Genomic DNA, 12,922 nt, shown 5'->3' with positions numbered 1-12,922 from the left:
GGAGCAAGGATAGGATCGAAGAAACACCAGACGAACAACGTCGAGATCAGAAGATCGAGATTGAAAGTTCCTGGCAGGTCAGAAAAAGGGTCGTAGCGAATGACGGGCCGGCCGTGGAAATACCACACGCACACAACGCACATCATAAAAATGTTCGCGGCCGAGCCAACCACCGGCAGGCTTGCCCGCCCTGCGGAGTACGCGAAGAGCAGCAGCGGCGACTAAAAGTATGGAGAACGCAGTCACTATTCCCAGTCAGGGAGGACAACATGGACACGGTCCTTTGGCCGTGTTTACGTTGGAAATCGAGCTGTCAACAGTGCGTAAAATTTTCGTCTCGCTGTGTCGTGACGATAACATAGCAACAGGGTTGCCTACCCGCGTATCTAGGGCGACGGCCTGTGCGTGGCAATAAGAGAAAGAGCCCTCTCCACTATCGCCACAGTTTCCCTGCAAAGTTTACAAACGCGCCGCCCTTCGACGTGTCACACAACAGTCCACTGCCAGTATGACACGGTTTGTCCTGATTTATTATGCCCTTACGTCGATATATGCCTAGATCTAGATCCAGGATGGGTATCAGATATGCGACATGCACGAGCACCTGTAAGTAAATCTAGTATTGAAATTATACCGCCGTCGCGAACCTTGATAGCGCCCTTTATAAGGACCTCCCTACATTACTCCGTATAATAAGCAATACTTGACAAAAGCAATATCTTGACAAATAGCTACGCCTACTTTACTGGTAGCTTGGGTTCTGAAATTATCTTAACTACGTGACGGGAGCATTGCAGCTCCTGTCAAAAGAGGCAAACAGGATCTCCTACCTAGACGTCCCGTGCCCAATGTCTTCTCTTTGTTTGCATCCAGGATACGCTACAGTCAATGTTGCCATAGCCACACTAGTCCATCTCATGTCATCTGTTCACTGTGTCTGTTGACGACAAATAATTAGCCATGTTGCTATGAGCTGCAGACTCGAATAAATGACGATACTGCAAGTCGCACTCACCGTCTTCTGAGTTTAGACGATCCCTTCAATTTGTTCATGCCGAATTTCTGACGACTATAAGATAGATAGGTACCTTTGAGTGAGTGTCACCAATAATGTCAACGAGTAGTTCCTCTGTCAGAGAATGAGAGACTATCTTCTGGCGTCAACTTCCACTGGAACACCCATGCGCAGCAACCAACCGATTTGAATAAGACACCCACTAGAGCATAAGAGAACTTTCAGTCATGTTGTCTTTTCCGTGGCAATGGTTACCTGCTTTCAAGAGGCTCGTCCTGGCAGCTTCCGGTATATACACACAACCAGCAGGACAGCAGTGAATCTCGTCGCCTATCTATGTTTGGAGTAGACACTACCACAACCCAGGTTGCGATAACGACTACGATGGCAATGGTGAAATGAGGACGATACTCGAAGCTCTTGTCCATCTTCTGAAAAAACACATTTTTTCCCTTCAAGTGAGCATCACGAAGACGGCAGAAAAATGGGATTCCCATAATCCTACGATTGAGATCATTCATTGATAGATAGGTTCGGTACTGGACCGAATTGACTCTGAAGCATCTCCCAGAATCTACCCTCAACGGGTCCTAGGATCTGTCCACGTTCCTGTTCCTCCGCTTTTCCTCCGCTTGGATAGATAGCCCTATGCACGCTCTCTGGGGATGTTTCAGCTTATATAAGTATCTAAGAGTATTTCCACCAGTCCGAGCCATCTCCACCAACAACCGACAACCTCGGATCGCACAGCTCTCACTTGATAACCCCGTATACCCCGTATCAACGGTCTAGACGTCCTTCGTGGAGCCAGGTGGACTTCCTCAGATTCGAGTCCGTTGACCTGGCCCTTAACTATATCGAACTATACAGTATAGAGCTGTGCGGTTCCACGGTCGGCCGGGTCTCCGTCCCTCGGTTTGAGTAACTCAGCCGGCACGATTTGACAATTGCGGGGTTGAGCTTGGTTGTAGCAACAATAATAGCTTCGAGCTTGCCATCACTCTGTTTTATGCATTTCCATTGATTTCTTGCAGCAGAGCAGAAGATACGCTCTTGCAAGATACACGTTCAGTTTTATTAATAAATACTACACTAATTTATATACCTCAACGAGGCAGTTGGAACTGCGGAGCTCTACTCTCTACTCCGCACACGAGGGGCAGACCACATCATCTTGCTCACGAGTCTACGATTCCACCAACCCCTGAATAACACATACGACAGATTTTCCTCCTAGACACCATGCCCAAGGCCATCTTTCTCGAACCCATCGACGGCAAGCCCGGCAAGCCCGGGCAAGTCTACTACCCACTCGTCCAGCGTCCCGTGCCGCAGCCGACCCCGCAAGGACGAGAACTGCTGATCAAACTGACGGCCGCGTCATTGAACCATCGCGACCTCTTCCTGCGACAACACCTCTACCCCGGAGTCACCTTCGACGTCCCTCTCGGCGCAGACGGCGTGGGCACCGTCGTGGCCGTCGGCCCAGACGTCCCCAACCCGCAGCAATGGCAGGGCAAGCGCGTCATCCTGAACCCGGGCACCGGATGGAAGGACGACCCTGACGGCCCCGAGGACCCGACCGGGTACAAGATCCTGGGCGGCACCAAAGTCTACCACAAGGGCACCCTGCAGGAGTTCGTCACGATCGACGAGTCTGAGGTCGAGGAGGCGCCGGCCCACCTTTCCGACGCCGAGGCCGCTGCCCTGCCGCTGACGGGTCTGACCGGGTGGAGGGCTCTGATCAACAAGGCTGGAGAGAAAAACTCAGGAAAAGGCGCCGCGGTGCTGATTACCGGCATTGGCGGCGGTGTTGCTCTAATGGTGCTGCGGTTTGCGGTGGCCCGGGGCGCGGACGTTTTCGTCACCAGCTCGAGCGAGGAGAAGATTCAGAAAGCCATCGAATTAGGTGCCAAGGGAGGTGTCAACTACAAGGAAGAGGGCTGGGAGAAGAAGCTGCTGGGGCTGCTCCCGGCTGGAAAGAAGTCCTTTGATGCCATCATCGATGGGGCCGGTGGAGATATCGTCGAGAAAGGAACCAAGTTGCTTAAAGTGAGTAACAACCCTTGATCATACTCTAGCCATCTTTCGATGCACCGAGGGAACTTCCTTGCTAACGATTTCAAGGCTGGCGGTGTGATCTCCGTCTATGGAATGACGGTCGCGCCCAAGATGCCGTTCCTGATGCAGGCCGTGCTGAAGAACATCGATGTCCGGGGCTCGACGATGGGCTCGCGCAAGGAGTTCAAGGACATGGTCGAGTTTGTCAAGAAGCATCAGATCCGCCCCGTCGTGTCGCGCGTGCTGCAGGCCGACCTCGACGACATTGCCAGTATCGACGGCCTGTTCGAGGACATGAAGGCGGGCAGGCAGTTTGGGAAATTGGTCATTGAGTTTGGCAAGGGTGGCGAAAGTAAGTTGTGAGCGGAGCTGTACAGTTTGATTTAATTAGTGTTATTTTTGTATGCGTTATGTGACGTGCATTCGTTTTGTCTTTTCCTTTTCTCATATTGGACTCTAGGTGCCTAGAACTGTATATTCGGAGTATATACGAATGTATAAAATGCATGAGATGTTGTAAACATGGAGTTTTCTGGTTTTGTCATCTTGTCAAACCTGGAAGTGCTTTCTTTGGCTGGTGCCTGGACCACTATTATATCGAATTATGCCACTTCTTCATCTGCTTGTCTCACATGCTCCACCGTCGCCTCGATCTTCTCAGTCATCAAATGCTTCACGCCCTTCAAGCAGGCCACGGCGACGATCCCGAGCGCAACAAACGGGACGATGCTCGCCCAGGCCAGATGATACGCATGAGCATAAGCCTGATGGCCGGCGGCCTCTGCGCTAGCCACGATGGAAGCATTGACGCCTGGCACGTCTGCAATCCCGGCTCCTGCCTGCATCGCTTCGAGAAGGGCTGGAAGGGACGAGGTCGGTAAACCGGACTGGACAGCCGCGTGGCTGACCGCTGGCGCCCAGGATGAGCTAAGGGTGCCTTGGATGATGGCGTCGAGGACGGCAGAGCCGAACGCTCCTCCGATGGCTCGAGCTGAGAATGCGAGTCCTGTTGCTGTCGACAGGTGGACGTGGGGTGCTGTGAACTGCACCAGGGCGATGAGGAGCGTCAACGGACCGGCCAAGCCAATGCCGATCAAGACGCTGAAGCCGATCTGGGCTCTGTTCATTTGGGGCGTTATCACCGCGTAGCATATCGATCTAGACATAAGTCACTCAGCTTTCAGTCGAGTCCAGCATGTTCGATTTGCTAACATAAACAGGCGCCTACCCGATTAAGAAAAAGACGAATGAGAAGATCACTGGCCATTTCAGATCTTTAGTTTTGGTAGAGTACAGCCTGAGAGAAATTAGCATTTGTGCGGATATCGAGATGCACTGGCGTACGTGATCAACATGGAAGTAATGGCCGCCGGCCCCGAGCAGGCCAGCCCCCGAAGAGAAATGAGAAAGGCATCCGTCTCGAATCCCAGATAGAGGATGATCTGGGGAATGATGCTGTTGACGGCGCTGTAGAAGAGCCATCCTTCGACGGCAAATCCAAAGACAGAGAGACCGAAGTTGGGCGATCCTTTGAAGAAGACGTGGGCAACCAGGCCGTCGTTGCGACCTTTCCATTCTATATTCGCCATCGATCAGCTTTTTTTCCCCCCCATTTGCTGTCGCTGTCTACCAACTCACCGTATAAACAGAAAAATGCAAAGAATACCAGACCGACGGCAAGATTCGCGGCGACATGAGGATCGGACCAAGCATAGTCGCCAGCTGCCCAGTTCAAAGCCAGGAGAAGGGTCGTCATGCTCGCGACAAACATGAGCGACCCAATGGGATCACACGCCCAGATATGGCTCCTGACAGACATCTTGGGATAATCAGTGCGTCGTACGGGGGTGGTAAAAGATCAGCAATCCGGCAGACGTCGCAAGATGTAGCCCGGCCTGTATCCAGAAGATATCTCGCCATCCTGACGCTCTGACTTTGGTAACTCCGCCAGCGACAAGGCCTCCTGAGCTGCATCATACTCATACATTAGAAGAAAAACTCTACCACTCGTCTGCGCTGCTACTACTTACATCCCGCCGATCGCTCCCCCGAGATAGCAGAACCCATTCGCCAGCGCACGGTACTTCATAGGCAAGATCTCACTCGGGATGGCCTGGACGATGGCGATAGTGGAGAGCGTCGTGCCGATCAAGACGCCGCCTCCGATCAGCATCGACATGGACGTCGCCTTGGCGGAGATGACGGCGCCGATGAACGCGACGAGAGGCGGGATGGAAGCGAGGTATTTCCGATCGAGGACGTCGCTGAGTCGGCCGACGATGGGCGAGAGGACGCTTTGCATGAGGAGGGGTCCTTCTGCAGGCCATCATCAATCAATCAATCAATCAATCAGTTAGATGAGTTTTCTCAACGCTAGTCTGGATGTCTGTAGAACTCACGAATCACCCATCCCGCAATCGCATTTCCACCGCCCAAATCGCGGACGATGAACGCGATCACGGATCCAGCGGCCGTCACGACAAAGACCTGCGCGACAATGGCGAAGCAGGTAGTGAACACGACAATCCAGGATCTCCAGCTGAGCTGGATGCCTGCGTCGGGTTCAGATTCAGGTTCAGGGACGGTCATGCAATCTTTGTCTGTCATGGCAGTCGGCATTGGTGATTTTGCCTCCTCGACTTCGAGAGTGTACGCAGCGTCGTCATCGTTTGCGACCTTTTCTTCTATATGGGCGGGGTCGGTGGTGGTCATGTTGATATCTTATCAAATTAGATAGGTAGGGAAAAGAAACAAAGAAATCTTGCGACCAGGGTTATATTATCCGAAAAGTCACGTCACTGTACTCTGTATAGTAGGTACCGTACATGTAATCAATCTATTGAACAAAGATGCTACAGGTACAGTAGTACAGTACATCCAACAAATCACCCACTTTTATCTGCATAATCTATCTGTCTGTCTGTCTGTCTTTTCCCACCTCACCTCACCCCACACCCCCCGGCCCAGCTGACGGAAAACTACACTTTCCCCAGATTCATACAGCAGCTACTTACCGAAAGAAACAAGCCAAGATGAACTAAATTGCGCGAAAATGCGGGGGAATCAAGTATCCCGTGTTGTCAGCCGTCAGCGTGCCAGTCGGGAGGAGGAGACCCCACAAAGAACCCACCTACACAAAGGGGAGGGGGAAATGCTCCGGAGTATGGGGAAGGACCTCAGATATGGGGTAAAATCGATGAGTCGGCTAATTAATGAGTCAGTCAGTCAATCGATTTGCTTTCTAATAGGTGTGTTCTTTTTTTACATGTACTGTACGTGTTACTACTGAGTATATATATATATAACTCCTGTCTGTCGACGGAAAAACCCCTTTCCTTGACCAATTATTGAACAACAGCAGGTTCTTCCCCTTGACGGGCAGGCAGAAATGCCGAGTTTGGTTAATATATATCGGAGTATTTACGAGTCAATAGGAAACAAAAGAAAGGACAAATGAACGAATGAATGAATGAATGAATGAATGAACTTCAGATACAGGGACCTATCAGACTAGAAGATTAGAAAGAATAAGATTATTAGATGAAAAGCGAGATGAAGTAAACTAGACTTTGTCCCTCCACAGAATCGAAATTAATTAGTTCCTTTCCTCACGGCCATGAGTGCGTTCGTTGACTTGTGCTCGTCTATATATTGTCTAGGTATGTACATAACATAGGTATGATGGGTGAGTGCACTTGATTCTGTCCGATTCTGGTTCTGGTTCTGATTCCGGATGGGTTACTGAATTGCTTACGCACAGTTATTATGAAGATCTTACCACTATTTTTTTTATAAAGACTGTTTCTTGAAAATGTTTTGCGAAGAAAAGTAATTTATTTATTTTTGTTTTGAACAGTCGATAAACCGTTTAGTGTCAAAAACCAGGTGTCTACCCGGTATGTCGCAAGACAGACAGGAGGGATGGCATAGCACTACTGTAGTTTCCAAAATTTAATTAAAAAAAAGAACAGCAGGTGAGTCTGTGTCTGAAGACATGCCTTAAAAAAAATGGAAGAGACGAGAAATCAGAGAGCGATGTGCAGTAAAATAGTAGACGGCGTATAGAAATATATATCTGACAATGAACCCAATTATTCACGTACACATCCCCTTCGTTCTTATCATTCCTTGTTCTTTGAAGAATTAACTATCTGTACAGTATCTGATCTGTTCTCTTCCTAGTCAATTAATTAATCAATTTTTCTAGCAATCCCACAGCGTGTTAGGTATACATGTATATAACTGACCGACCGGCCCAAGTATCCCTCCCCATTTCTACTCTACTTATCTAGGTAGTTGTGGAAATAATTTAATTTTCTTGATTAAATAACTCATTTTTTTATACCTCTATAAATGATGACGAAGAATGATAGTATTGGCTAAAGAGTAGTTAGATGGAAAATGCAAGAAAAAGTAGATTAGATTCCGATTCCCAAGAAAGAAAATAACAACTACTCTACTCTGTAGGTGTTCTAAATTCGGTTTTTTTTTGAAAAGAGAAAAAAAAATCATCGAGCTTCAATTAATGTGAATAGTAGGCAGAGTCGACTGCTGTATTGTACGTGCAGTGCTGTGTCAATCTTTTTTTTTCACAACTAAAATTAAAACGAATGGAATTAAACTCTGGTATCCTGCAAACTATTTTTTTTAAAAAAAAGCAATAAAAGTATTTACCATAACAAGTTACCGTAAACTGTATATAGTCGTTTAATCTTTATGAGAAAGCTAGGCAAGGTAGTTATGATCTAGTACAGTCCGCATAAAATTTTTTTATAGAATTGTCCAATTTCAGTAGTATATGCCAGTTAATTACCACACGCTGTATATACAATTTCCCTGATGCATCATCTTTTGCAAGAATTCTTATCGAGGTGTGGACTATGTACTAGTAGTAGCAGTACAGAGATTATGAAATGAGCCTGTATACAAGACATACCTATCTACCCTCCTCTATCTAGGGAACACTCCACAAGTACTGTACTGCACTGTACTATATTGTAGTTTATCTATCACTTCGCAGGAAAAAAAATAATACCAGACACCTCTCAAAGAGCAAACAAGAGCAGTAGAACTGCAGAAGCCGTCTGTCCGCCTATTCGGCATCTACGGAGTCCATACATCTACCGTACTCCCGTCTGTACCCGGTCCGAGCCCGGACCGGTCAGCCCAGTCTGACTCTGACCGCAGCTAATAATAGCTAGGTAGGTAGCCAGCCAGGTACCTTGCTAGCTACCTAGCCATTACTGTAGCTAGCTAGCTGTGCGGTCACCACGCCGAAGGTCGAATCACCGGGAGAACCATCGGACTCGGAGAAGATAAAAAAAGGGAGATCATCTGGCCGGTTTCCGGATTGAGTATTCCGTACGGAAGAGGAGGTCGTGTAGGGATGAAGAAGAAGTAGATACAGAAGAGAGAATTTCCGTATAGCATCTGATCTACATATGGTATATTAATTATTAGTTTTTGTATTTTTCTGATTAGCGCTCATTCATTCACTCACTCACTCACTGACTTGCTTGTTTGCTCACCTTCTTGCTTGGTGACCGAGTCCTTGGATATCTGATGCTATCTAGTTGATAGTGATGATTCTCTACACACGCAGTTACAGTGCATGCACTCATACACCGGCGAATTGATCGTTTCTCGCTATCCGATTATTACTACCAGCAGGCAACTCGGCAATATTTGCAAGATTCTCGGGAGTTAACTCCGTGATCGTCAGTCACCGGGCACGGTATGGTCAGAAAAATTACCTATCTAATGCTAATTAATTAATCACTCCGTAGAGTAATCCCCTCTGTGGATACTACTAGGTAGGGAGGTAGGAAGGTAGGTAAGTTCAGACAATACATACTAATATTAACACTCATCGTCGACGACGATCATATGAGATCGTCGACTCGTCAGACTTCATGATCGTCTTTCTTACTAGCGAAAGATGCTAACTACCATACGGAGTACTACTATACTACTCCTGCAGCTTACCTACCCACGAGGGGGGCTTATTTTTTTCTTTATTTTCGGTCAATGCCCTAGTCTTAATTGCCGACTAACAAACTAGGTACTCCGTAACTACTGTCGAGAGTCGACTTTCGATTGATTTATTACTGGCTGGTCAGATTATCAGACTAAATTCTTATGCTCCCAGAGTAATAATAAAATGACTACATAGACACTACGTACGGAGTACGGAGTACTTCAGTTCACTTCTCACATGGACCGGCGGTGGAGTTATGCTATGCCTATACTACTACTACCCACCTCTTTCTTACTTACTTGGTTGGTTGCCTGCTTGGTCATTGATTCCAGGCCCAGCCCGCTGATACTGATAGTTGCAGGGACAGTGTGATGGACGATGAGCGGGATCAATCAACTGCGGGATTCGATCAATCAATTTGCTGGTGTGAGTGTGTATAGTATAACCGTGCATGTAGATCATCATCATCACCATCTAGATCAGATGAGATATCCAGCAACTCAGCTTCTGGGTAAGAAAGCAAGCAGGCAAGCAAACAAGTAGTAAGTGACAAACAAAAAAAAAGACAAGACAAGACTCAATTACTCAATTTAGGTATCATCAGTACAGAGTACTCTTCTTATGGAAGTTTTCTTCTTCCAATATTCTTCTTCTTTCCCCTTCAGTTATGTGGAGCAGTGGTGCAGTTTACTATCCCTGCTATCAGAGACTAGGCTATCCTTACCACTGCTATTACTGCTACTGCTATTGCTGCTGCTACCCACTTCTTCTTTCTTGCTTGCTTACCTGATTATTGACTTCACAAACTTCACATTGTGCTAATAATGGTTACAGGGGCAGTGCGATATAGACAACGTCGACAAGTAGGATAGAAGGATGGACTGTGTCCGTCACGCTCAATACTACCATACCTACCATCCCTGTGAGTGAGTGCACTGTGAAGTTCAGTTGAACTATGGGTACAGTAATAATTATAGAACGGAGGATGGAGACTCCGTACATCTTCCGTACATACGTACGGAATGAGGGATCCAGGATCCTAATCCATGATCTGATCTGATTGATCTGCTGTCTGCCTGTCTGTGTCTGTCTGGTATGTATGGAGAGATATTTATAGTATAGTAGTATAGTATAGGTTGCCTGATATAGGTACAGTCACAGCTACCTACTTAGCTACGTAGTAGTTACCTGACCTACGGAACCAATCGTATTTTTCTGGATTCGTGTGTTGATTCTGTTTTTGGTGTTATTATTTTATGCGAGTCTGTCTGTCCTCGACAATAATTATTAATGGCTGATAGTTAGTTATAGCACGAACGGAGTATGTTGGAATTCTCATTGAATAGTGTTGTTCATGTCTGCTAGCGTGCAGATCTCTACCCACCCTGTATGGAGTGCTCCGTACAGATCTATAAAAAGTGATAATCTTACTCTGTAAAGGCGGTGGCCGGTGGCCTATATTTTGCCCCTGCCAATACCAACGATAATAATAGTCCTTCCTCCGTCAATCACAGGCAGGGTCCCGGTGGTTTGAGCACCGGTAGTCCGATAGCTATCTAGCAGCTATGGAGTACAGAGTACGGAGTACCTACCTAGGTTTTTACCGGAAAGCTAATAGCTTGGCTGCTATTAGTGCTTACCGGCAGGGGCCGCAGGGCTGGCAGCCTGGCACTAATTAACGAATAGTCTATTATCCATTAGCTCCGTGTGGATATCAGCCCACGCCCACGGAATTTTTCTTTCCTTCTGTCGACCTTCGACGTGCTTCTATCCTCCGTAGATAATCCGTCCTTCGTATCCCCCGTATTGAGTGCCGAGAGCCGAGACGGAGCGTCACCGAGTCCCTCTTCTAAACATACAATCTGAATCCACAGACGGAGCACTCAGATTCAACCTAGCAACCTCCGTCACTCACCTGACAGGTAACTTATTGTGGTAACGCGTAGTGGACCGGACTGTGGACCACGTAGCGTGGCCGCGCGCATCGGTGGAGAGAATACATCATAGATGGGCAGGCTCGAGATCAACCACCACGTTGTATCAACCCGTCTGCCATAGAGTTTTGAGTAATACTCTAGGGTCGTAGCGTAGCATTCATCCGGCGGCCAGCCAGCGGATGTTCTGCTTCTGCATGATGCACCGTGCGGATCGTCCTCCAACGGTTCCAGCATGACAGCCTATGAGCGCCCCGGATTGACTGGGAGCACCGGCCTTAAAAATAAAACGCACTACGCCAAAATTGGCTAGTCGTGATCTATTCATAGTACTGGGCTTGGTTTGGCTCCAGGATCTGCCAATGAGCGCGCATCCCCGGCGGGACAGGTCCGAATTTATGCGCCCACTCATCTGCCCTCAGAGTCGGTTCCCTTCTACGCGGAGTTACCGAGTCGTCCGGACGAGGAGCCTGCCGTTGGACCGTCATCATCAACACGTCAACAATGACTGCCAATGATCGTGCACGTTCCCGAGCAGCTGCTCCTGGAAAGTTCTTCCGTATCGAGTTTATTGACATGCCAACCAGATTCAGGCTAGCCGTGGACTGTCGGATCAGGTGCATGTCAGCGTCAGCTGGGAATTCCTGCCGTAGATTTCCACCTGGGTGATCTCAGGATGGTTGCTGCGGATCTTGGTGGAAGCTTCGTGCTAGCACTGGACCAAGATCCCGTTGGCTCATCGATGATGTCAAGCGTGGTCTCCGTTGATGAGGCCACCCGGAGAATCTGACGGGACGCCGGCAAACAAGGAGTTTCCCGGCGATGGCCGTCCTGACTCCTGAGATGAAACCACGAGTCCTTGCGTCCTCGACCAAAGGGAGTCTTGGCAAGGGAGGAAAGGAACTGTACAGCCCGTACTCGGTACAAGGGTAGGGATATCAGGGAGAACGAGTCGAACGACGAGGGAGTTGGCAAGCAAAGACTAGCGCTGGCGCGGCAGTGACGTAGTTGTACTCCAGACTCGTATCTCAACTGGATTCTCCCCGCTCGTCGCTAAATTCCGTCCCTCGCGGAGCCGCCCTCGCGACCACTGGATAGTGCGTAGCTAATACCTGCTAAGGTAGGCTGGTAGCCCGTCGATGAACCGGGATTAATCATCCCAATAGTCCATCCAGGATGGCCCCTTGCCGAACAATGCCATCCATCCGCACGGACGTGTTCTTTCTTTCTTTGTAGCCGTCAACACGATGGGATTATTCGCGGTCGGAACGCTGCGAAGCCCATTGGCAAGCTCGCCTAATAGGGTTCTGCTGCAATAACGTGGAAGCTCTTTAGGCCAGCCTTGCTCACCCGGGTATGTCGTTGCTGCCATGCCAACTCACGCAGACGGGAATTTTCGGTTGTCTTCTGAGGCGTCGCGAGAGTGGGACTGCCAGTGGGAACGGAACTCGACAAGCTGCTAAGGAGCAGGGGAAGAAGGCCAAGGAACAGTGTTGTTTGTTCGTTCTTCTGTCGTGTGCGCGGAGCGGGCAGCCTAGGGCGACGAGGCAGCAGCTGCTCTTTCTGGCTTGGCCGCCGCTGCCCCTCTTGGGCAGTCACGCTGGAGTCTGGACGGAAGCGCACCCGGTGGCCCTTGCATTTTCTATGTTTAGCGCAGCGTCATCCGCTCCTTCCCCAAGCACCAGCCATGTGACAGCCGGCCTGGCAGCCAGACGGGCAATTGGCATCCTCTGCGTTACAGAGCACCGGCCTGTAGAACCCCGTCCACGCACAGGGTCGTCTGCTGCAACGCATCTGCTGTAACCAGCGGCCGCAGAGGCAGATTGGAGACCGGATCCAGGTCGCGGGATGCGATGCTCCTCGTCATGCCCGTCCTGTCATGAGGCGGTGCTCGACGCACGCCGGCTCCAGCTGACCCGTCGCCAAAAAGCCCCC

General features: G+C 49.1%; 4 protein-coding genes across 4 annotated transcripts; 2 read left to right on the top strand and 2 right to left on the bottom strand.

Moving 5' to 3' along the window:
• Positions 1 to 229: 229 nt before the first annotated feature.
• On the top strand, positions 230 to 783 carry T310_5019 (uncharacterized protein; the record flags this gene model as incomplete). Its single annotated transcript, XM_013472092.1, has 4 exons — positions 230 to 319; positions 391 to 516; positions 566 to 606; positions 753 to 783. 4 exons carry the CDS (start codon positions 230 to 232, stop codon positions 781 to 783), a joined length of 288 nt encoding a protein of 95 aa, XP_013327546.1.
• Positions 784 to 2,257: 1,474 nt separating this feature from the next.
• On the top strand, positions 2,258 to 3,544 carry T310_5018 (Alcohol dehydrogenase; the record flags this gene model as incomplete). Its single annotated transcript, XM_013472091.1, has 3 exons — positions 2,258 to 3,067; positions 3,143 to 3,428; positions 3,468 to 3,544. The coding sequence occupies 3 exons, from the start codon at positions 2,258 to 2,260 to the stop codon at positions 3,542 to 3,544; spliced, it is 1,173 nt and encodes a 390-aa protein (XP_013327545.1).
• Positions 3,545 to 3,678: 134 nt separating this feature from the next.
• Positions 3,679 to 5,788, bottom strand: T310_5017 (uncharacterized protein; the record flags this gene model as incomplete). The annotated part of the gene is made up of 7 exons (XM_013472090.1): positions 3,679 to 4,234; positions 4,305 to 4,373; positions 4,421 to 4,652; positions 4,715 to 4,798; positions 4,920 to 5,044; positions 5,107 to 5,392; positions 5,476 to 5,788. 7 exons carry the CDS (start codon positions 5,786 to 5,788, stop codon positions 3,679 to 3,681), a joined length of 1,665 nt encoding a protein of 554 aa, XP_013327544.1.
• A 2,521-nt stretch (positions 5,789 to 8,309) lies between these two features.
• Positions 8,310 to 11,224, bottom strand: T310_5016 (uncharacterized protein; the record flags this gene model as incomplete). The annotated part of the gene is made up of 12 exons (XM_013472089.1): positions 8,310 to 8,511; positions 8,577 to 8,635; positions 9,066 to 9,088; positions 9,353 to 9,474; positions 9,840 to 9,871; positions 9,969 to 10,006; positions 10,069 to 10,193; positions 10,223 to 10,246; positions 10,438 to 10,462; positions 10,532 to 10,616; positions 10,694 to 10,740; positions 10,969 to 11,224. The coding sequence occupies 12 exons, from the start codon at positions 11,222 to 11,224 to the stop codon at positions 8,310 to 8,312; spliced, it is 1,038 nt and encodes a 345-aa protein (XP_013327543.1).
• Between the last annotated feature and the right edge of the window lie 1,698 nt (positions 11,225 to 12,922).

The sequence above is a fragment of the Rasamsonia emersonii genome (genome assembly GCF_000968595.1).
Source record: "Rasamsonia emersonii CBS 393.64 chromosome Unknown ctg1118621760224, whole genome shotgun sequence".
Classification (NCBI taxonomy): domain Eukaryota; kingdom Fungi; phylum Ascomycota; class Eurotiomycetes; order Eurotiales; family Trichocomaceae; genus Rasamsonia; species Rasamsonia emersonii.
This window is presented reverse-complemented; position numbering and strand designations above follow the sequence as displayed.